The following is a 24,794-nucleotide window of genomic DNA, read 5'->3' on the forward strand; positions in this document are numbered from 1 at the left end:
TGTAGGAAAAACTCTGAACTCTGAAACTCTGAAATTCACATAAAAAGCAAAAGAACATATCTAGATCAGTGATGATTCATATATTCAGGTCATTGTACACGAATGCAAACTACTACTAATGAAAATCCATTCCATCCCTGCAAGCAAATACTTCTAAATATGACACTCCGGACCTTTAGAAAACTATATTTCATTATTAAAATAATTGGTTGTTAACCTTTGCAACTCTACACATGATAACATTCTGTTTTGTTAAGTTTAGCGATGCATTAATTAATATAAAATTGTTCTTCGATGCTTGATTCTTCATCAGAATGCAGATTACAATCATCCTGTCACTCAGCGAGCCATGGCGTAACCGAACAGACGTATGTAACTTTCCATCAACGCAGTATGTAGACACCTTTGTTTGTTAGTTCAAAATGAAAGTAAACGATTGAAAATGTATTAAACTGGACTTGTCTTTGTGTGTTTTCCTTCAGATACAGTTACTGACCTGTAAACCGCTGTGATTTACTTCCTCACAATGTGAAAACAGCCACTGAGCTTTCATGAAAAGCCTGTAAAGACTTTAATAGTCGTACCCTCGTGTTCCCTTAAGTCACTTTTTTTATCACGCAGCGCTCCTCCTCTAAACTTTACTCAGCGTCTTCTGCATGCCACTTATTCCACAACACTTTAACCCTAAGTCAGAGAGCTGATATTGTCACTGGGTTGAGCAGTGACTGTTTGCACAAAGCACAGAGCACCTCGCTCACTCCCTGTGATGGAAAAAAAAAGAAAAGAAGTATGCAGAGCATGGCTAACTAATTCCAGATGTTCATATGTTGCATTTTGTCACATGCACGAATGGAGTGAGCTATCTTGGAAAATATTAGGCATCATCTAATCCTCAGGAAATGTGGACAGGCGTGCAGGAAAAGGTGTGCTGCTGCTAATTGTTAATGACACAGTTTTAGGGAGCGATGAAGGTTGAAAAGTTTTTCTTTTTGTCATTTCACGTTGACAGTGTGCGAGGGAGTTTATATACCGGGGCTGTTTGCAGTGGATTTTCCATGTCAGACAAACTCAAGTGCAAGATGTCTCGAGTCTGCTGCCAGCTTTTGTTTCCACTCCTGTCTAAACCATTACAGCACAGATGTCTACCATATACATATAAACATTGCATCACAGATTAAAACTATTACAGACTTCTCACATATGACACCATCTCAACAGTATGCCCAGGGTGTTATAATGAGCGCTGTCTCTTTTGTTGAGGAATTCAAGGACTTTCTTTATCTGTGTGAACTTTACACCTCAATTAGTGACTGACAGCTTATTTGATAAGAGTATATTTCCAAGAGTCAGCTTTGTGTTAAACCAACAACCGCGAGTGTCTGACCCAAATACAGCTGGCGTGATAGATTAGATTATCAAAAAAAATTGTATTCTTGTAGGTTGTGCACTGAAATCAGTCAGTATTCATGTGCATATCTAAGTTTTAAATGTTTTTCTAATCAAACAAGCCTAAAAAAACACACTTCAGTTCCTTATAGGACTTAAATCAACTGTAATTTGATGTTTATTGTCCATGAAAGGAAGAATGAATGTGTGCTCTGAGTGTGTCAGACCAAAGAAGAAATTTGAATGATTAAAAATATCAACAAGTTTGTGAAATCAGGTGTCAAAATCAGGTAAAAATGGATTCTCAGCTCCAGGACTGTGAGGGCGTGTCCTCTGAGTGAGATGAAGCCATTTTGAAGCGACTGAAACGTGTCAGATGATTTCAGAAACTTTGAAACACTGAGATGAATTCATCTCTATCTGCTCTGCTCAGGGTGGCTTCAGCGCGTCATCGAGGACCGACCACAAAATCCTCGACTGAAAACTGGCGAGAAAAACTGTTTGAACCTCTGAACTCCAACATTTCAGTAACGTATCGTCCAAAGTCTTTTCAGCAACTATTTCCCAACATATTTAATGAATTGCCTTTACGCAGACTTCAAGCGCCAAGTAATATTCAGCGGATTAGCTCAGCCCCATGACATGATGATATAATAATGAGATCCACATAGGACAATAAACTAATTCCCCCGGCTTCAAAATATAAAATGTCTTGTGCCTTTAGCCAAAAGAAGTAGAAACATAACACAAATATTCAAACATGAGAAATGAGGAATATCTCTCCCTCGACAGGCCGTTAAGACAGCTGACATTTGGGCTTGTCATAGGATGAAAAGTGTAGTTTAGAACATAAACAATGGCTCCGACCCATTTCAATATTCCAGCAGGCTTGATCAATAACATGTCCTGGGATTATGGAGCCATCGTTTACTGTCATTCGTTACATCTGTGCTCGTCCTGTTGTGATTAAAATCAAAATATGCAGACTCACTTCACTGTGGGTCAGGATTCAGCTGGCAGAGCTGCCTCAGTGGTGACAACACCTGCTAATAGTTATTCAATCCCACTCAGGACACCATAAAGCAGGTGTGGTTTGCACACACAGGTGAGGGCTCCAGACTTGGCTCCAGCACAGAGGATGTTACCTGAAATATTTCAGATGCTGCTCTCCCTAGATGAAAAACTACCCACAATGCTCCCTGTGGTTGTCAAATGGAGGCTGCCTTTGTTCAAAGCTGTGTCTGCTTTGTGTAATTACTCTGCAGCTGCACTTGAAGCCGTCGTTGTGGTCAGTCAGTGCAGTGAAATCCTCCTGAGCGTGGCCCTCGCTTTCACCAGAACTCTAGCTTTCTACCTCTCCACCATGCTGAGGCTGAACGCGTTCCTCAGGCTGACGCTGGCAGGTGTGCTCCACTCACGAGAGGAGCTGCTGCTGGACCAACGTGGACGCCGGAGCTGCTCCACCTGGCCTTCGTACGACAGCTGCTCTCATCTTTGCTGTGCAGGTGGAGGAGGAGGGAGGACTGCGAGGTGTTTAGTGCTGCATGGCGTGCCTGCACTGTGCAGGTGTTCACTGTCTGTTTGCAAGACCCTGTTGTCTGTGTGCAGTGCCTCCAAACCCAGCGTCTCCACCTTTCTGACCTTATGTGGAAGCATCAGACCGTTACTGTCCACCTTACAGACTGTGACTAGTTACTCCACACAGGTACTTGGAATCATTTGGGATGTGGCATCAGTCATGAGCAGCACCTGAACGTCTCCTGTCCCTGAACTCTTTGTATATAATGTACAGAAAACAATAACTTGTAAATATCCTTTTTTAAAATTGTAAGTCTATACCTGGATTTGTTTTAATTTTAATAAAATAGTGGATAATAATTTGCTGACCAGTCTAATGAAGCACAGCATTCGGCATCAAAACAAGCATGCACATCCTGAAACATCATCAAATGAGCTCGGACACTTAAAAAAGGAAGTACTTGACACTTTATTGCATCAGTTCCACTAATAAATAGTGCCCCCGCCCGCCCAGTCCCTCAGTGACTTTTCCAACAGATGTTGCTAAGATTCAGTGCAGCTTCCTTTTTGTCAGCGCCTCCAGTCAAGAAACTTAAAATCAGCTAATGCATGTGAGGGGGGGGGGTTACAAAAGTACCTGTAACAACGCTGTCCAGTTTTCAAACTCGTGCACTGGCTCAGGAGCAGCTCAGTGTCTTGGGGAAAATAAACGCCAAAAGAATTAAGGCTTGATTGCAAAAGCAAGATTGAAAAGGAAAAAACAAGTAGCTCAGATTTCTTCGATACACAACTGTGTACAACATCACTCTTTCCTTCTGAAACAGATATTCAGGTACACACACACACACACACAGCTGACCTCTGACTTTCTATCTAAATAAACATCTAAAGTCTGACACACTGCCATCGAGCTGCGTGTGCGCCTCCCCCCCCTCTCTTTTCCAGACCTCGATGCATCTTCACAGCACACAATCTACCAGCATCAGTACATGTTTGGCTACAAAAACAATACAGGATGAACATATAAAATATAGATGTTTTGGTTTACAACCGCCAAAGCCACTGTAGAGATTTCTTTTTTTTTTGGTTTGACATTTTAAATGACAGTAACATTCACATTTTAAATCAAAGAGTAACTTCAATAATATAAAACCACTTTTTTTTTTTTAAAGAAAATGTAACAAAAGAGAGAAAGGAGTTTTGCTTTTAAATGGTCCCGACATTGCAGCAGTCATGGTGGCAGGGCGTGGGCTGGACACTGGGTGCAACTTCTACTTCAGGTTAGTAACTTCATCTCACTTTAAACCGCTTCACTTTGTGGTTTAAATGTAAACTTGAGACCTGAAATCAGAAATAAGGTCTCACATACACGAAAATGTCAGAAAAACAAAAAAAACGAGCAGCCTCCCCAAGAAGATTGTACAGTAGTGTGTTCACAAGCTTTTCTGTGATTTAACTTCTGATGCTGAACTCGTGTTGCCTTCAGAAGAAAAGTCCAAGAGAGAAACTGAGTCAAACTGGCAAACTGCAGCTGCAATTACGAAGCAGTGACCTGACGGCTTGGAATGATTTAAGACTGTCGTTTACTTCAACTGTGGATTGAAGACACTTCAGATGATTAGCTGCCAAAGAAAAATAACCCAACTCAATTACAAATCATTGCACTAAAGACAAAAAAAAAAAAAGCCAGTGAGGTCTTTAAATCCTAAAAACTTCTGTCAGTCAACAGCTTTAACATCAGCTCCCAGAAACTCTCCCAGTGAGACTAATCAGCAAAATATACATGGAGCATGAATATGAATCAACCCAAACAGTCCCTGTCAGTTGCTACGGCTTCACAGATTAATGAAGATCATGTTAGTCAGTGCCAGCCCAGACCTCGTCACCACAGACAGAACAACTCTAACAATAATACGACGATGCTAAAGGTTTCTGAGAAAACAGACAGTGAGAATACAGATAATATGCAACAGTTAGGTACACGACTGTTGAGTAAAAGATTGCGTTAAAAAGAAATCCGTGACACGACACACAAACGGGACATTTTCTTCTCTCGGGTTTCTGCGTGCAGACGCTCTCCTCTCCTCGCCGTCTGTTTGAATGTGTCTGCCAGGCTTTTGTTAGGTGATGGATGGTGTGGTTCACTCTACCGTCACAGACTTGGCCAGGTTTCTTGGACAGTCCACCTGTAGTCAAACAGAAGAGGACACTTAGCACACGCCACGCAAAGAGGACAACACAGATGACCTTTTCGAGCACGATTTCACCAGGATCCTAACAAGAGAAGCAAATCCTCGGCTTCTCATCATTCAAACTTCAGATACTTGGACACACTATAAAAAACAAAACGAGTGATGGAGCTGTGTGCACATAAATGTTTGCTTCTCTGTCAGAACAGCAGCACAATTTGGCACGACTGCGAATAGTTATGGACTTAAAAACAAGAGCTAACTGGGCTGCACTGTCGGGACATCTCTGCTCCAAACGCAACATCAACACTGACTGTATTTACACGCCGTGCATCAGTTAAAGTGTTTACTTTGACTTCTGACCTCCCGCAATCCGGTAAAGCCAGTCAAGTTTACACAATACGTACAACAGCTAGTCTGTTCTTGTTCACCTAAAAATGGAGAAAGACGCAAAAATATCCATAACACTGATCAACAGTGATGGCTGGTGTTCATTTTCGTACCTTCTATGAGAAGACGTGCACACACCGAGGTGTTTACACTCGCTTCTACCTTCATCTCAGCGTTCTTAAATAACGAAGTTTACTCCAAATTAGGAGACTTAGGAACACTATGATCTGCACACATAAACACAGCAAGCATGTTGTTTATTTCTGCCGGTGTTTTTAGTGCCTTTGGTTTCCGAGCAGTCAGCGGGTACGCAGCCAGATAATCAGTGACGTGAAGGGCAAAACAACAACAACACACACCTCTCTCATAACGTAGAGCAGCATCGTTCACTTCTGAATGTCTGAATTATTGTTCTCAGCTTCACTTCAACTTTTCTTTCAACTTTTCCACGTGTAAACATGGTGATGGTGAAAGTTTTTTTTGTTAGAATAATACTGGACAATGAGAGCTTGATATACAAGCGTGTTTTTGCAGCTCGAGTGACAGATGGGGCTCATAAATCTCATCTGGCAAAACAGCCGGACCCCGGACTTACGTCGTAACCTCGGAGAACGGCCAGGTGGAAGGACAGCAGCTGCAGCGGGATGACGCTCAGGACGCCCTGCAGGCAGTCCACGCAGTGAGGCACTTTGATGGTGCGGCTGGAGTTCTTGACGGTCTCGTAGTCGTCTTTGTCGCAGATCACGATGGGGCGACCCTGCAAAGAGAGAAAAATCAGCCGTCATCGTGTGAATCGCAGAGAGAGAAAGGCAAAATATGAAACGCCTCCACGCCTCTCTCGGTTGATTTTCACACCTCTTAAAGCCACATCTGCTGCAGATTTCTAACTGGGATGATGTCACCCTGAACTGACCCCTCCCTTGTATTTACTGAGGTGAAGGATCAGAGGTGTGGCGCAGACAGAGAGGACTGTGAAAATGAACCTTATGTGCAAAATACGCCGCTGTCAGCAAATGTTAAACATGATGCAAATTTGATTCAGATGATCTGGTTCACAGAGACAGCACCAATAAAAAAACAAACATTGCAACAAGACTGTGGCATGACATAATTCCTCCTTGCAGCAATCGTTGCCTTAAACATATGTCCATTTGATTTTCTCGGTGTTTGCTCTTACCTGGCGAGCTACAACTTGCTGCAGGGCGTTCTGACATTTGACGTAGGTGTGGTCTCTCATGATGATCATGATGACCGGCATGAGTTTATCCACCAGGGCCAGCGGGCCGTGCTTCAGCTCTCCGGCCAGGATGCCCTCTGAATGCATGTACGTGATTTCCTTGATTTTCTACGTGGGGATAAAAAACATTAATGACCTTTCTAATCTGCTTTAAAGAGTATTTTATTATTGAGTATGGTCAGAGACAATTATCTCTAATAAACTGCAGGAATCAAACTTTTCTGCTTTCTCAAGAGAAAAACACGGTTAAATATTTCTCTCGGTCTGGTATCACTTTTATAAATAAAACACTTGGCTCGGCACTGAAGTAGAAAATAAGAGCCGTTTTAACAAACAACCAAACTCGCTCACCAGTGCTCCTTCCAGGCAGGTAGCATAGTGGTAGCCTCTGCCCATAATCAGTACACTCTTCTGCTGGTACAGCTCTGTCGCCAGCTTCTGGATCTCATCATCCAGACTGAGGACCTCCTTGATCAGATCTGATGCAGAAGGTAAAAAAAAAACAGATATGATTAAGGGTTAACTTGAATAAAATACTGTGTCGTTAGGGCAGAGTGGCCAGACTTTCCTCATTAATCTACCATTAGGGACATGCCATCACATGCTTTAGATCCAGAGAAGCAAGCAGCCAACATCTTGTCTTCCCTCTCATCACTAAGCTTCCAAGAGGATTATTTGAACAAATGACAAAAATGAAAACAGGCTTTGGATGTACTTGATCTTTGCCCTCGGAGCTGATTTTTCCATCCCTATACATTTAATTTCCCCCGATGAACCAGAGTACTGCTTGCTTGATTTTTACCTGGAAGGATTCTCAGGCCCTGGATTATCTCACGACGTCTGGGCTGCATGGAAATCCTGTCATCGCACATGAGGAGCGCAAACATGATGAGGGCCACAAACTGGCTGGTGTAGGCCTGCGGGGCACAAAGTCACAAAGTGTACGTGTTGTTATTGAAGTTTATATTTTCATTCTTATTTTTATCCACTGATTATAACTCCAACTGATATGATTTGTGGATTTGGAGAAGGCCAATCACCGTGTCCTGATGGCGCATGATGTACCATTCGGTCTTTGCGCAACCAAAATGAGAATTTTCAAATACTTCATTGATGGGTGTTGGACTCCACCAAGGTTACCCCCTGACCCTGATTCTGTTCGTAATATTCATGGCCAGGATCTCGAGGAGCAGCCGGGGTGAGGAGGGTGTCCAGTTTTGGGAACTTCAGGATTGCATCTCTGCTTTTTGCAGATGATGTTGTTCTGTTGACTTCATCAGACCGCGACCTTCAGCACTCACTGGGGCTATTTGCAACAGGGTGTGAAGCGGCTGGGATGAGAGTCAGGACCTCCAAGTCTGAGTCTCTGCTAGAAAACGGTGGAATGGGAAAACGGAGCGTGAGGTGGACCGGCGGGTTGGTGGCCTTAGAGATAAGGTTAGACATCCAGAGGGAGCCGCTGCTCCTTCGCGTCTGAGCTGAGTCGGGGTTCGGGGCATCTGAAGGATGCCTCCTTGGAGGAGACCCCAGGGCAGACCCAGAAACTGCTGGAAGGACTACATCTAGCCTGGGAACGCTTTGGGATCTGCTGCCGTCCCATCCCCAACAGCTCTTCAATGACGTGTGCATCAAATGGACAGAAACCTACCACTGCACATTGCAACATTGCTTGTTGTTAGTTTGTGTGTTTTTACTGAAAACAAAGAGCAGCAGCTTTCACTGGAGTCCCTGTTTTAATAATGAACTCCAGCTAATAATCTGCACCAGATGAGAAATGGGAGGAGAGGTGGGTTTACACCACGCAGCATGGAGTTGAGCTGAGTCAAGCTCGCGCCGCTCATCCTGGAAAACTTTGTGAACACACAACATCACATCACAGAGCACGCTGTGGAAATGTAACTGCTCAGGACGCCAGCACATCTGAGGACTCGATGCCTGTCGTCATCGTCGCCCACTCCCTCGCCGTTCCTTCATCTCCGAGCACATTTGGAGGCCGTCCATGCCCATTTGGAAGATTTTAATCAGCGCTTGGGTGAAGCCAAGCCGTTTCACAGGACCCTCCAGACTCAGAAATGCCAGCGTCTACAGCCAAGAAAATAGCTGTAAAACCTTTACACTGTTTTTTTTTTCCTCCCCCTGACAGCACGCTAACCACAGTGCCTCAGAACTTTGACAGCCTGTGCTGTCGGGTCAGATGTGGCAACATGTTTAATCCACATAGTAAACTGTGGTGTTTTTCTATGTTCATGTTCAGTGTTTTTCATGCAGAACTGTTACCGTTTAGTGTTTTTAACACAGATCTGTTACCGTGCAAAGATGACCACCTAAAAAACATGAGCAGATTTCTCTCACGCAGACACAGTTGTGAACTGGAAAACAAACTTTGTAACCACGTAAATTCCCAGTGGATACTGTGAGATGATTCATGTAGGCGGTCTTCTTCCATTCAGCCTGAGCTGCCAGAATGATTTGCCTTTTGATAGCATCAAACAATTTTGCCTCAAGTCTCAATTTATTCCATAAATCTCGAATATGATTATAAGAATTGGAAACAGTTTTTTTTCCCCCAGCCCACAAAAAAAACCTCAAATTAGCGTTAAGAAACAGAAAAGCCAAGTAGATGAATTTGGAGTCATTTAACAGTTGGGTGCAATACATGTTCTCCACTGATTTGATGAGCTAGGTCGTGCAGCATTTGGTTGAGCTGGGTGTGGGGATGTGGCCCAGCCAGCCAAGCAGTAAATGATGGCGTCTCTGAGGCGTGCTCTGGGGCTTTGGAGCAGCGCAAGAGTCGCTGAGCCAAGCCCAAGGGCTGGGCCAGGAAGGGACCTGCTCCACTCTCTGTCCTCACCCGAACAGGCAAAATCCTTTTTGGTTTAGAAGAAGGAGGTAAGGGGCAGAGGCAGGAAAAAACCAAAGCTTTCTTTACATGAGATGAGATGAGAATATCAGGCTTCTTTAACTCCCCGGTGGGATCAGAGTGGAGGGAAATGTCAGCTTCCAAGAGGCGGACTCAGACTCACAATGGAGTTTTCATCTGGGTTTCATTCAGCTTCGGTGGGCGTCGAGTTCATTTATGAGATGATGCAACAAATTGATGTGCCGTTTCTTCAAGCTCAATATAATAAAAAAAAGAAAAAATCTAAAAAGAATACACGTCTCACTTTTCTAGGATGTGAGGCACTTCTTCACCAGAGAGTTAAGTCTTATCTTTAGTCTATAAAATATTATAAAAACGTCCATCAGAATTTCTAAAAGCCTGAGGTGTCTTTGTCTTGCTTTCTTTGTCTGACTAACAGCTCAAATTTCCTGTCATAGAAGACTCCAAAAACATTTGAGAAGCTGGATCAGATGCATTTCTGTCTTTATTTTAATATAAATATAAATATATAAATTATTGTGAGTTGTGGCACAAGCATTATTCAAATGTATTTTATAGCAGCAGTCTGGGAGGGAAGAAAATAAGTTTTATTGTATTTTGTGTGACCAAGTCCTTTATCGTGTCGCTGTAGCTATTTTACATATTTCCGAAATAAAAATCCCCCCACCTGACACAGAAATGACTCAAATGTGAGAAATTGTGACTTACGGTGAAAGCATTATAATCTGTCGAGCCCGTAGACTCACCTTGGTGCTGGCCACTCCGATCTCAGGCCCAGCGTTGATGTGGACTCCGCAGTCGGTCTCCCTGGAGATGGAGCTGCCCACTGTGTTGGTGATGCCCACAGTCAGCGCTCCTCTCTCCTTACAGTAGCGCAGAGCCATGAGGCTGTCAGCAGTCTCCCCTTGAGGAATGTCGGGAACGGAAAAACGTAACAATTTATAAAAATGTAACAGCTCTGACAACGAAATGACGCTGATTTATTAGTTTGTTAGGAAACGGCTTTCGCACCACGAGGGGAAAACCACGAGAGAAATGATCGCACTTCTTGCAAAAAAAAATAAATGTCACCCATAAAAACTCTGCACACACATTCAGAAGACGACAGCAGAGCAGTACAGACACAGAAAACCGTGCACTGCACAAGTTTGACTTATTAATTTGCACAAGGAAACATAAATCAGGAAGCTGCAGAGTAGATCCCAGAGATGGAAAGTGAGAGACAGGTGGGGAATTTGCACTCGATAGAATCCAGTTGGCACTGGCCTCGCTACCTGACTGGCTGATAAAGAAGCAGACGTCGTCTCGGAAGACGGGAGTGTTCCTGTCTAGGAAGTCGCTGGCCAGCTCCACCATGACCGGTAGCTCGGTCAGCTCCTCGAGAACCTGGCGGGTCTGGGGAAAAAGAATAGAGCGCACTGCTCAGCATCATTCTGCTAAAACAAGCCAGTCGAGCTCACACCTGTGTCCACACAACAGACATCGCGTTTCCTATGAGTCTGATTGATTCAACGTGGAACACAGACGTGTTTCCATTATGCAGATTTAAACCAATAGAAAAAAAAAAAGCATTTGATGGGTGGTTACTCACCGCCACTCCGGCATGGTAGCTGGTGCCGCAGGCAATAAGGATAAGTCGCCGACACCTCTGGATCTCTTTGATGTGGTCCTTCAGTCCACCCAGGATCACTGAAAAAGCAAAGCGAGCAGCTAATCCATCATTCTAACTCATTATTTTCCACCTCATTAAAAAAAAGGGCCACAAAGAATCCATAAGAAAATCCCAAAACCATCACTGACATTTCGGATTTAGTGTTTTTACATGCGTGCAGCTGTGTCAAATCTAGTCGAGCGCAACGAGAATAAAAAAAGCACCAATTTTGGTTTGGATATAAATTCTTAGAAAACTTTAGATTACTCTGACATGCGGTGGTGTGTAGGTGTCTGAAATAATCAGCGTCTTCTTGTGAGTTTCCCGCTTTAGAAACTGTGTTTGAGCAATGCATGCATGCAGTTGTGTTAAAAGATCAGACGCCTGCCCTCTCTGACCTGTGTTGTTGTCGAAGTTGATTCTCCCTCTCATGGTGTTGACCACAGATTCTGGCTGTTCAAAGATCTCCTTCTGCATGAAGGAGCTGTAGTTGCCTGTGGCGGAAAGGTTTAGAAATCAAGGGAACATTTCCAACACTAGTAAAAAATAACAAAGGTAAATGCTTCTTTAAAACACAGTGATGGACTTTTAATAAAGTGTGAGCCTGCATGAGGCCGTCTTGTTGACACACTTCGAGTACCTTAAGTACATTAAGTATGACAAACCACAGCCTCCTCCGCAAGACAAACATTTACAATGTTTTCGTGATAATCAGACTTTACTGGAAATGTTTTTTTTGTTGCTTTATTAACATATCCAGACCCAAAGGGAAGGTCAGCTCTTAAACTGTGAGAAAACAAACACAAAACATCAAGGAGATAGTGTTTTTCCATCAATAATAAACCGTGACAGTAAAATATGCAAGCATTCGTCAGCCTGCCTCTGACAGCAATTTAGGTCATGCGAATTAGGTTATTCAGCAGAAAGGCTCCACAAACTGAAACAGAGGACAGAGGCAGAGTGATGACAGGACCACAAAGGAATGTCGAGACCAGCCAACTTCAGTTTACCTCTGCCCTCTGCTGGAGTACCGAGGAAGAGACAGCGGAGGAGGAGGACATGTAAAGATACGCAGACTACCAGTGAATAAAAGTTCAAGTGTTGTTTTGCAACCTGAAGTGTGCAGAGTTTGTTTTTATACTTTTTTAACTGACAAATATATTTTGGTTATTTGTGTTTCCAAGAGATTTTGCTGCCTGTTTGTCATAAACTGAAAGAATAAAGCAATTTAAACAATTTTGCATAGAGTAAATGATTAATCAAGAAAATATTTGGCAGATGAATTATAGTGGAATAATAAAAAATACAGTCCTTTCAAGCTTTCGTCAGGATAAAACATCTGGAAACATCAGCCGGTCTGACTCTCTCAGAAAAAAACAAAATCCACCTTCCAGCACCTCTAGAGCTCACGTCTAAACACTTTGCATCATGTTTGTTTAATCTGTACATAAAACTAAATGGAAAAATCAACATCTCACCATTTTATATAGGTCATGTGCCAGACAATTTCTTGGCTGGGACCAGTACCTTTGTAGAGTTTGACTGTTTGCCTTGGCCAGCCAAGAAATACTGGCAGAAAACCACTCGTTAAAAGTCTAATTGTAATTTTTAAACTTGTTTTTTTGATTAAACAAACAAGATATAACTTGAGAATTTATCTTCTCATCCAACTCTTGGCAAGAAAGCAACTAAGATTCTCCAAAATGTTAAATCATTCCTTTAATTTGGGGAAAGAGCTCCAGTTGCTACTCCTTCAATCTGATGCAAGTATAAATACATAATAAAAGTACAAAGCTAAAAAAGGAAAATACTTCTTTGTCCTATTTAAAACTGACGAAGTGCATGATATACCAACTCAGGTGAGGGTGATAAAGTCCTGCATCTCAGGGGTCATTTTAGTGGCGCTGGCTTGCCTGGAGGTGCAACTGATGGGTTGTAACTAGCTGGATGATAACAAGGATGACCTCAGGGCTGGACGTTAAAAGCCAGTTCAGTTATATAAAACAGCCAGTCCCCCATTAAGACTTGCCCAATAATAACAGTGTTCAGGACAAAATTACAAGGTAGTGCACCAATGATTTATTTGCATATATGGCCAGGGGAAATGCACGGTGGGGAGAAAATGAAGAGAACAAAGGCCGACCTTCCACTCACCCTTCATGATTTGCTGGAGCTCCATCTGCAGGGTCTGGATGGCGCGGGCTGGATAGTCTCCGGCCGTGCGCTTTATCCTGTGGATGGACAGACGGCCATCCATCACGGCAGCCACATCGTCGTCCTCCAGGAAGATAACGCGGTTCGTGTGCTCGATCACTGCGCTGTTGTGGCGAGAAATGACATCAAACATTTGATTATTCACCGATAAAGCGAAGGCGTACGGGGGAGCATAGTCTCATGGAGAATGCTCAGGTGGACACAGTTATCTGCTTACCTTGCATCTGAGGCAAAATAATACTCCACACCTTTCTCATCCACAGGGAACAGGCAGGTGTCCTGGTCTGTCCTGGGCAGAGCGGTGCAGCTTTTCTTGTCTTTAGCAGCTGAGGGAAGAGAAAAAAGAAAAACTGAGCCTCAGTCTCACGTATACAATCACGTATGCAAAAATTAGACCCGAAACAGAAACTTACAGGAGCGGTAGAGCACAGGAATATGATCTGAGGACAGCTGGTGATCACTCCTCACTCCCATCAGCAGAGGACTTCCCCTCCTGCACAACGACATTCATATAAGCCAACAACACATCAATCAGCAATCACTAACAGCGGTTCGACAGCATCAGCGGGAGCGTACCTTGTGCCAACTGCCTGTCCGGGGTAGTGGACACTCTTGAAGACGAGGGCAAAAGCTCCCTCCTGGCAGGAAGAAGAACAAACACATCAGAGAGGCTCTTTTCTCTGATGATCACCTCAGGAGAAGCAGTGTGCGTGAGCGCATTCCTTACCAGCTGCTGGGTCACCCGTTCCACCAGCGTAGCAAAGCTGATGTCGTCACTCTCCCTGTTGTCGTACATGTACTTCACCAGCTTGGCGATGGACTCTGTGTCGGTCTCCGACTCGAACTCGTAGCCTTTGCTCTCCTGCGGAAATGAAGAGAGAGAGTTAGTCCCGTTTCCTGTCAGAGTGATGAAAAGACATCTAGAAGGGTTCATAAAAACTCACCAAGAATTTCCTCAGGTCTTTGTAGTTGGTGATGATTCCATTGTGAATGACAATGAACTCTGCCGACCAGAAAGATGATCATAAACTCTTAGGTATCAAATGAGAAGTCAAACATTGAGCTGTTTGGAGCGAGTTACACGATCTTCAACACAACTCACCATTTGTCTTGTCAGATCTGTGTGGATGGCTGTTAACCGGGCTTGGCACACCGTGGGTGGCCCAGCGGGTGTGGGCGATGCCGACGTGAACGTCAAACTCCACATCAAGGTCAATATCCTGCTGTTCTAAAGTTCAGACAAACACAGACAGTAGAGTAGAGTTTCCCAGCTGTACCACAGTGTACAGTACTATGAGGCAAAGCTCAAGTTTGTGAATGATTGATTCTCATCGACTTCAGCTTACTGTGGATCTCCTCATCAAGGACCTTCACTTTCCCCCGCTGCTTGATCAGGGTGATAGACTTGGCATTTGACTCCCAGTCCTTGCCGTTGCCGCCATCAATTCCAACACCTGAGTAAATGAGAATAGCATGAGAATTACAGCGATCACAAGTAATGTCCTGTTTTCTCATCAGGGAGAAAACATTCGAGACTTGTGTGGAATGCAAATGGACTTAACAGAAAGTAAATGAGCTCCGTTAGTGGTGCAGTAAGTCTAACCTCGCAGCGTGATAATTGCTCTTCAATAATTCACAGCGACCATCAATCCAAACTCATTACAACAAATAAACAAACCATTGAGTGCGAGTGAAGAGACGATTCTTATGCTGGGTGAAAGTCATATTGGACACAATGTAAATACTGATTTTTTCCTGGTATATAATGTAGATATACGTTCTTGTGGTAACAGACGTCAGTGCAAAGTGTATGCAGCAGAGTGTGCTGCCATTTACAATGCTGTGCAATCAGCACAAAGCTAGAGACAGGAAACAGCTCTCAGCAATGTCAAATAGAACCGGTCAACAATGTTCAATTATTTAAAGAATATTTAACTTAGATATTTGCTTAAGAAACCAGCTTTCTGAGTATAGTTGCACTGTCATATCAGTGTGAAATCCCCTTGGTCGCAGTGAAAATCTCTTCTGTCTCTCACCGGCTGAGTCGTAGCCTCGGTACTCCAGACGCTGAAGGCCTTTGAGGAGGATCTCAAGGATCTCACGCCGAGTCCTTGGCACATGGTAGTTAAGATAGGCGAAGATTCCTGTGGAGAGGAGCGAAATGTCAAGATTCAGCGCTGTGTGTTTGTCCTTTTAAAAAAAGGTCTGCCTTAGCACAGACTGACTGAAATGTCTGCCAGACCGGTACATCTACGAGATGGTGTTAGTTAGCTGTTTTCCAGCTGACTCTCAGTGCTTAATGTCGTCTGAGTATACCAAGAACTCTAAGTGGATTCAAGACACAGAAATTAATAGAGCTGGATGATATGGCTAAAATAAATATCACCATTTTAATTATAATTAACAGAATTCAGTGTTTTACCCGTCAGACAAAATTCTTCACACGTGTAAAACAAAAATCTTGACTCACTTTTTTTTGTGTGAAACTTCTAATAAATTGGATTTAATTTAGTAAAAACAAAAACATGCTATAATCACACTGTCACAGTTTATTCCACCAGAAGTCATATGATCATAGCGGTTCTGTGATTCCTCGAGACAAGCGTCTAAAAGGATTACATGTCATAACACAATTGTGCATGATGCCTGACAAACCGGTCTTATAGGTGAGGCACTTGAAGAAATAGATCATGTTAAGTTTCTGGGCTGTAATAACTGCTTAGAGACAATGGAGTGTATCTTTAGACCTGGTGTTACGCAGGCTGATACGTCTTGCCGCGGGGAGGGGTGGGAAAAAAGAAGTATCTGTCCCAGAAAAACAAGAAATCTGAGTCGAGATGTTTTGAGCTACTCGAAATGCCTTCCCGTTAAAAATATCATTTTATGCAAGAGTTATTTGTATACGTTTACAAAATTGGGTGTCAGAGTACAAAAACAGGCTGACATGAATCAACATCATCAATAACCTCCATGCAAATATTTGCTATCCACACCCAGCCTATTTTATCCACACTGACACTGAGGAGTGTCACCTGAATTGGCCAAAGGAGAGGCATGAAGTACGGCCCTGTTACACAGCTAAAGCACTGACAGATAAATGCAAATGCAGAGCCAGAGGACTGCCCGGGTCCAACAGAGCATTCATTCAGAACAGCAGGTGATTGAAGGAGGCAGTGAAGGGGCCAAGTGCTGCTGTGGGCAGGCGAATATCACAAGAGACACTTGTTTAAGAAACTGGTTTAACATGAGTGAATTGAATTCATGAATGCTGATCTTATTGTGAGTGTAGATATTAATAGAGAAGTATTTGTCTTGCTGATCTAAGAATGCCAGCCGGTCTATCTGGTCTGGTTAGTGTGCTCAGAGATTGTAGTGACAGTAATGCTAGACAGATAAGCGGCAGTTATAGTGATGTGTCAGTGACGGACGAGCCGGTTCAAAGAGCCGCCCCGTTGGACGCATTATTTGTGTGAAAACACAAAAGGCAATGCAGACTTTGCAAGCTGTCATATTGAGCAGCGTCCACAAACTTTTTTAAAAGGTGTTTCTATCTGCTACAAGCAAGTCAGTGCATTCACTGGGTGGTTTCAGAGAATTACAAGGGGGTCTGTGAATGCAATGACATTTGGTTACAGCAATTTACGGATATTAGAAAATGTATTTTTTAAGTACAAAGGATGCATTGAATCATTTAAGTGATATGTGTGTACACATCTGTGTCTCTCTAGCACAGGTTCCACTGCTACTGTAATCATTTTATCATCATTTATTGTAATTGTACAATATGTTGGTGTTGATTTGTCCTGTACACGTGACATCTATTGCACATCTGTCCATCCTGGGAGAGATATCCCTCCTCTGTGGATCTTCCTGAGGTTTTTTCCACCTTTTTTCCCTGTTTTTTGTGGGCAAGTTTTCTAAAGGACTCTAAAGACAGAGGGTGTCACTCCCTGTACAGATTGTAAAGCCCTCCGAGGCAAATGTACTTTGTGACTTTGGGCTATACAAATAAAATCGGATTTGATCAATTTGGCTGAATTATGAAAAAGGTATAGGTGGTTAAAGATGAAGAGCCGTTTGGGATCCGACTCTTTTTGGGGGGAGTCAAATGATCTGACTCCCAAAAAAACAACCGAACTCCCCATCACTGGTTATCCTTAAACTACACTTCCCAGGCTGATAACGAGCATCATTCTCCGGGTCCTTCCCTTAATAAAATTTGATAAATGTCAGTCAATCAGTCAAATTTGGCTGAATTATGAAAAAGGTATAGGTGGTTAAACATGAAGAGCCGTTTGGGATCCGACTCTTTTTGGGGGGAGTCAAATGATCTGACTCCCAAAAAAAACCCGAACTCCCCATCACTGGTTATCCTTAAACTACACTTCCCAGGCTGATAACGAGCATCATTCACCGGGTCCTTCCCTTAATAAAAGTTGACCGCTTAGTGATGGATGACACTTTAATTTTAAAAAACACATATTTAAAAGATATTAAGTGAGAAACGTTTAAAGTGGAAAGTTACGTGATACACGTAATGTTACCGCAAACCACGTACGCTGTCTGTCGTTTAGCAGGAAGGAAGCAGTAACGTCATTTTAACGTCGAAACGTCGCTGTTAGACACTCTTCACTTCAAACCAAACACTTGTTTTAATCTAATTGGTTAAATTTAACTAGTTAACAGCAGCTAACTCAGGGTTAGCCACCCCTCGAGCTAATTTCCACTGACTTCAACCTGAGCTAACGATGCTAACAGCGTTACGTGTTTCATTTAACGGCCGTCCCGGTGAATTAGGAACAAGACACGCTTCCTAGTGAGTGATATAAAAGTGTAATTTGCTCCGTACTCACCACACATGTCTGCAGTTCGGTTGCCAGATGCAGCTACTCTCCTGTAGCTGGGTACGCCTGTCAGTAAAAGCTTCGCCCCCCTCCGTGTACCCACTGAGTCGGAGCCAACCGCCTTCTTCCACGCTGCGCTCTGATTGGTCGAGCCGTCTGTCAATCAAGGTTGCACCTACACCGACGCAGGCTCTCCTGACGTGGCATCAGGATGCAGATCCGTGTGGGCAGGACCGGCAAACCCTCATCAGACAGACTGACTGCTTATTACTGCTGCTGCTGCTGCTGCTGCTGCTGCTGCACAGAGCACACCTACAAAAAATCAACATCATTGCACAATGACGGGCCTGTGCTGTCTGTTAACATGCAAATGCATGTAGACATCCGGTAAATCTGTGTGGCTGTATGACTAACAGTCGATGCTTGTTTAGATTTGATGGATAAAGGTCCATTGTGTAACATTTAAGGGCATCTATTGACAGAAATGAAATATAATATTCATAACTTTTTCCTCTCTCTCTCAGGGTTATGCCTAGGCAGGCACGGTATTGAAGAAGAAATACTTTATTAATCCCTCGATGGGGAAATTGTTTTTTCACTCTATTTTATTTTTACATGCATTTTGAACCCAGAGACACACACACATGCAGTACAAATGTTGAGAGAGATGGTGGAGTGATGGGAGGCCCCCCTGAGGAGCGCCCAGCGAGCAGTTGGGGGGGATAGGTGCCTTGCCCAAGGGCACCTCGGCAGTGCCCAGGAGGTGAACTGGCAACTCTCCAGCTACCAGTCCACCTTCCATATTTTGGGTCCATGCTGGACTTGAACCGGCCACCCTCCAGTTCCTAAGCCCAAGTCCCAATGGACTGAGCTACTGCTGCCTTGGTTGAAGATGCAGTCACATCTCCCCTATCTCTCTCTCTCTATCTCTCTAACATGCAAATGCATGTAGACATCCGGTAAATCTGTGCGGCTGTATGACTAACAGTCGATTCTTGTTTAGATTTGATGGATAAAGGTCCATTGTGTAACATTTAAGGGCATCTATTGACAGAAATGGAATATAATATTCATAACTTTTACCTCTCTCTCTCTCTCTCTCTCTCTCTCTCTCTCTCTCTCTGTCTGTGTCCATCTCTTTCAGAGTTATGCCTAGTCAGGCATGGTATTGGTTGAAGATGCAGTCACATCTCCCTTTACTGAAAACTCTCTCTCACCATCTGTAAACATACATGTCTCATTAATGCATGTTACTAACTAAACTTCTTCCCTGGAGTTTCTGTGCTCTGTCGTCCAGCAGGTTCTCGTGAATCGTGGCTGCTGCCGTGGTCCTGCACGACGTCCACTTACTACTGTCATTATTGCTACCATATCTCCATCACAGTTTATAGTTAGTTTATGATCATTCATTGTAATTAATTGTCATTTTATCAGTCATTGTAATTGTACAATATGTTTGTGTTGATTTGTCCTGTACATGTGACATCTATTGCACATCTGTCCATCCTGGGAGAGGGACCCCTCCTCTGTGGCTCTTCCTGAGGTTTCTTTCACCTTTTTTCCCAATTCCTCAGAGGAAAATGTACTCTGTGACTTTGGGCTATACAAATAAAATCTGATTTGATTTGATAACTTTTATATCTACTGAGGGAGAGAGTCCTCTTCGACAGAGTCTACAGCAGTCCTGAAGGGTCAAACTGAGCACTGGCTCAACATAGGAAACATTTACGTTTCTCCAAAGTTTCACGGCCACTGTAGTTTCTCCTTAGTGCTTGAACTGAGAGGGGGAGGTAAAGGGTATTCAACTGGTTGCACTTTTAGAAATAATACTTGAGATCTCTGAGGTCTTTCAAGTCCTCCAGTACAACCCACATACCTAATATAAGATAAGACAAGATAAGATACACTTTAATGATCCCACACTGGCAAAATTCACTTGTAACTGTAATTTGTATACACAAGGTTGATGATAAATCACTCACAAATAAGAGATATATAGAAAAAAAGTCATGTTGGTGTTAAAGAGTCTGACAGCTGTTGTTCTTACACGGTGGGAGTAGCAGTCTGTTGTTGAAGGGGCTGCTGCAGGGGGTGTGAGAGGAGTTGTTCATGATGGATGTGTCAGCTTTGCTATCTTCCCCCCCAAGAGACAGTCCAGGACAAAGCCAGACCAGTTTCTTTAATCTTTTTCTGTCCCTCTCCTTCTCTGTCCCCAGCAGACGACTGCATAGAAGATTGCAGATGCCACCGCAGTGTAACAGAAGGTTTTTAACAGAGTCCTGGACACCCTAAAGGATGTCAGTCGGGCAACTAAAGTAGTGTGATTGTGACAGTGATATCTAGCGACTGCAATCTTGTGTTTGCCCTGGAAGAGGCTAATAAAAAAAAAAAAAGCAACAGCAGTCGTAAAATATTTCAATAAACATTATTTATATACATACAGTATATGTCTTGACAAGAAGCTGATTCAGAAAAAGCTGTAACAATGTGAAATAATAAATACAATTTATTTATTTTTATCAGCTCTGCACTCTTCAGTCTGTTTCAATCTTTAAAATACTGTCATGGGCCAGAAAATACCAAACAGAATCTATAATAACATCTGGATGAATTATGATAAGAGTACTCTCACACTGCTATGCTATACACCAGCTCGTTTTATTGCTGCTATGACTTGTACTATAGGAAGCAGCTGAGAGGAGGGAGGGAGGGAGGAATGTGGAAAAGTGGTTCTGGTTTCAGTGCAGTTCAAACCTGAGCGACCTCCTCAACCACCTCCTCATCCTTCACCTGTGAGGAATAAAAACAGAAAAAACAAGTTTAGTTAACATTTAGCACAAACTGTTCTTTAATGCAATTTTATGTGTGCCGATTGTGGCTGGTAATTATGTGTAATGACGAGGCATGCGCCAGTATAAACAGTGCAATGCAATCATAAAAAGTAATAAAAACAAAAGTAGTGTTATACAACACAGATTACGACATAAAACATCTGTTTTAATACCCTGGGAACTTTAAAATGTAATGTTTCTAACAAATGACTGTAGGCCCGGAGTATGTTCAGCACTATGTGAGCATTTTAGCTCAAAACAAAACTGTTGGATCTAAGAGGACGGCAGGGAATACAGACGTGGCAACATGGCAACGGACTGTGGCAACGTAAACCTGTTGCAATATACTAACTGTTAATATTTTTAAATCAAGATTTAGTCAAGATCTATATGAAGCAAAGCATGGCTGAATACAGTATGCTAGTGAAGGAAGATGCGTGCGTCACTGTAACCAAATTAAGCAGCATGTTTACGAGATACCCTCAAGCTGGAGAACAAACCTGCTCCACTGATTCAACTTCAGGGACGTAAAACTGCAGCATGTTTTGGATTCCGTTCTTCAAAGTGATAATAGAACTGGGACAACTTGTGCATGAGCCCTGCAGCTTCAGTTTAACCACGCCGTCTTCAAACCCCCGATACAGGACGTCGCCCCCATCCTCCTGCACTGTTGGCCTGGGGGGGGAAAAGAAGAAGAACACCAGCGAGTGTGGATAAAGGACAGAAAGCCACGGGAAAAGTGGAAAGACGCTGATGTTAGAGAAGCTACCTTATTCGAGTATCCAGCAGTTCTTTGATCATAGCGACTACTTCATCGTCGTCGTCTGAAGGTGCTGAAAAGACAGAAGTGGAGACATTCACAAACAGCTCGCTCTAACAGTTCTGTCTGTTACAGTGTTTTGCACCGCTGGTTGCCATCCATACCTGTATCTGCACTAGGCTGGCTGTCCTCGTTGACAATTGGAAGTCCAGAAGTGAAAAAGTCCATAATGGCTGCAAATACATCAGGCTTGATTACTTTCCATTCCATATTTGAATCCGTCTGTAAGAGGAGAGAACGGAAACAAGTTATTTCAAGCAAGGGCGTTACAGCACTTTGTGTTATATATAACTTGGACCTGGTTTTACCTTTGATATGGTGATAAAGTCAGGGCCCAGGAGCACACCCTTCACTCCATCAATCCTGAACAGCTGTCTGAAGTCAACACAGAACATCAGTGACGTTTTGTTACATTTGGGGCAAATTACGAAGTTAACCTGGCAGTTAGAACATTTAAAGAACTGTTAATATGGAATGATTCAAAGCTCACACAATCAACCACAGTAACAGAATCTAATCACACACTGGAGGACACTTGTGTTTCACAAACTTTTAATCAGTGGATTAGACAGATAGAACAACAGTCTGCTCAGCTTCAAGAACACTGGCTGCAGACTCAAAGATAACATAAAGGAGCACAGACAGGCAGAAGTACTGCTATTTCTGTGCTTGACAAGAGCTTTTTTTGTGAGCAGAGACATTATTTTAGTTCTTGTACTACCGGTACAGCAGGCAAAGACTTCTTTACAGGTGACAAACACAAGTGTTACTAATATAATACAGAAAGATATCTGCATTCCATTTAGATGTGTAACAGAGGCACATAGCCAGCATCAATATTATCATATAAACCTGTGCTTTTTCTATGAGGGCTATCAAAATACCTGCGATAAGTCACGTACCTGGCTAAGGGTGAGCAGTGTGCGTCACGAGGATTTGCAAAATTCATAGTTCCTGCCTCAAGCACTGTACGACCGGGCAGGAACTTTAGACTGTTTGGATTTGGCGTGTCCTGCGTCTGCACAAACATGGTCCTCCCTGGAAAGAGATAAAACACAAAGAGGAGGAGGACATGAGTCATTATATGGTGTCTTCTTCAAGTGAGAGAGCCTCGAGGATGCTGCATGTGTACAAACCAGGGACGACCCAGTGGGGGTTTTGTGGCCATTTGTTCGAGACTCCTGCGTTGTGTGAAGGCCAGTGTAACCCGGCGCACTGATATCCACTGACAGCAAGACTGAGACAGCACATGAGAAAAAGATGCAAAAGGTTACAACCAGTGGTGGAAGAGGTACTGAGATGTTTTACATAGGTAAAAGTAGCAAAGCAAAAGTCCTGCATTCAAAATATGACTTAGATATAGCCTATATTATCTCAGAAATGAGAAAGTGCAACTCGCAACGTTTGTGTTATGGGAATTTGTTTTAAGAAAAACCCTTGAATAAGAAGGACTGGATTCAAAGTATCAAAGTTTAAGTTGAATTTATTATTCTTGTACAAGAAGGAGCGTTTAACAGTGCAACACACAAGAGGGGTTACAGAGAAAAGGCTCTAACAGTTGGTTCTTATACATTTTTTAAAAATGGGCTGTCTCAGACACCTCCCCACTAATACAGATAATATCATAACATCCTTTTTTGGTTTTCTGCTCAGTAACGAGCATTATGTTTCATATCCAAATGATACTTCCCTAACCTGTGTCTCTTGCCCTTGTACTACTGATTTATAATTACCTCTCCCTGCCAGCCTCAGTAAACACAGGCTAAATAAGGGAAGTGCATAAGACATGCAAAAAAACAGGAAACACACACACAAACTATATGAGTTAAAACATCTGAACCCCAGTATAATCCTAATCCTAACAGGACAACACATCCAAATATAAAATGAAAGCTACAAAGGAGAGTCCAGTCATTTGAGACCACAATGGACTCATTACATTTGTGTCCGGGCTTGTTTATTGGACAATAAATGATGTGATGGTCTACAACTCAATTTTAACTCCTCTGCTAAATGCTGTGACTTTTTTTTTTTTTTTAACACTTTACATAGTTTTTCTATGTACACAGACACCTTCATTCAAATTCAAATTCAAGGTGTCTATTTACTTCTTGCATGTCTGTGCATAAAGGTCTTGGCACATATTTAATTTCTCTGCATGTTTAATTTCGTTGCACGGGTTTAATTTAAATTCAGATTTATCATAAAAAGTAATTTTTAATTGTAGTATATGCAGATAGATTATTACATAGATTATTATTATTATTATTATTATTATTACATCAGTCGTCATGAGTTCTGTTTTATAAAGGTCGCTTATGAAACCCTGCAATGCGCACATGGCAAACTTTGTTTTATGTAATAATTTAGCAGCATAATGTTGAATACTGTTTATTTAACAGCGTTTAAATCTTTAATTTGTAATAATTAATAAGTAATCTCCAGTTAAAGTCACTTCTCTCGTTATCACGCTGCTCTGATCAGTCTGCGTCACTGAGCTCAGCAGCTACCCCGCTGACGGTTAACTCCAGCCGGGCTCTTGTACTTCAAGAGGTCGGTGCATTCACACCGGAGCATTCACCGGAGTGAATCCGAAAATCAGAGCACACAGCGGGCATGCAGAGAAACTCACGGCCGGGAAAGTCTCGCTGAGATCCAGAACAACCTGCCGACCTGCCTGTACGTCGCCATGTTTGTTATGATTACCTAACGGAAGTTACGTAACGTTTTGTACGTTAGCAGCTCAAACGGTCTATTCACGGAAGTTACGTAACGTTTTGTACGTTAGCAGCTAAAAACAGTCTATTCACGGAAGTTACGTAACGTTTCGTAC

The 24,794-nt window shown here is 42.8% G+C and overlaps 2 protein-coding genes across 2 annotated transcripts; both read right to left on the bottom strand.

Moving 5' to 3' along the window:
- Window positions 1-3,354: 3,354 nt before the first annotated feature.
- gfpt1 (glutamine--fructose-6-phosphate transaminase 1) lies at window positions 3,355-18,475 on the bottom strand. The gene is made up of 19 exons (XM_010745502.3): window positions 18,320-18,475; window positions 15,503-15,610; window positions 14,813-14,920; window positions 14,569-14,694; window positions 14,411-14,469; window positions 14,194-14,328; window positions 14,043-14,104; window positions 13,880-13,959; window positions 13,684-13,792; window positions 13,407-13,570; window positions 11,651-11,746; window positions 11,193-11,290; window positions 10,876-10,996; window positions 10,348-10,505; window positions 7,523-7,637; window positions 7,072-7,199; window positions 6,661-6,828; window positions 6,079-6,240; window positions 3,355-5,090 (listed from the first exon to the last, which is right to left on the bottom strand). The coding sequence occupies exons 1-19, from the start codon at window positions 18,324-18,326 to the stop codon at window positions 5,046-5,048; spliced, it is 2,049 nt and encodes a 682-aa protein (XP_010743804.1). The 5' UTR covers window positions 18,327-18,475; the 3' UTR covers window positions 3,355-5,045.
- Window positions 18,476-20,716: 2,241 nt separating this feature from the next.
- nfu1 (NFU1 iron-sulfur cluster scaffold homolog (S. cerevisiae)) lies at window positions 20,717-24,766 on the bottom strand. The gene is made up of 8 exons (XM_010745500.3): window positions 24,594-24,766; window positions 23,098-23,198; window positions 22,864-22,999; window positions 22,270-22,336; window positions 22,066-22,183; window positions 21,911-21,974; window positions 21,642-21,816; window positions 20,717-21,100 (listed from the first exon to the last, which is right to left on the bottom strand). Exons 1-8 carry the CDS (start codon window positions 24,650-24,652, stop codon window positions 21,059-21,061), a joined length of 762 nt encoding a protein of 253 aa, XP_010743802.1. The 5' UTR covers window positions 24,653-24,766; the 3' UTR covers window positions 20,717-21,058.
- Window positions 24,767-24,794: the final 28 nt, after the last annotated feature.

The sequence above is a fragment of the Larimichthys crocea genome, chromosome III (genome assembly GCF_000972845.2).
Source record: "Larimichthys crocea isolate SSNF chromosome III, L_crocea_2.0, whole genome shotgun sequence".
Classification (NCBI taxonomy): domain Eukaryota; kingdom Metazoa; phylum Chordata; class Actinopteri; family Sciaenidae; genus Larimichthys; species Larimichthys crocea.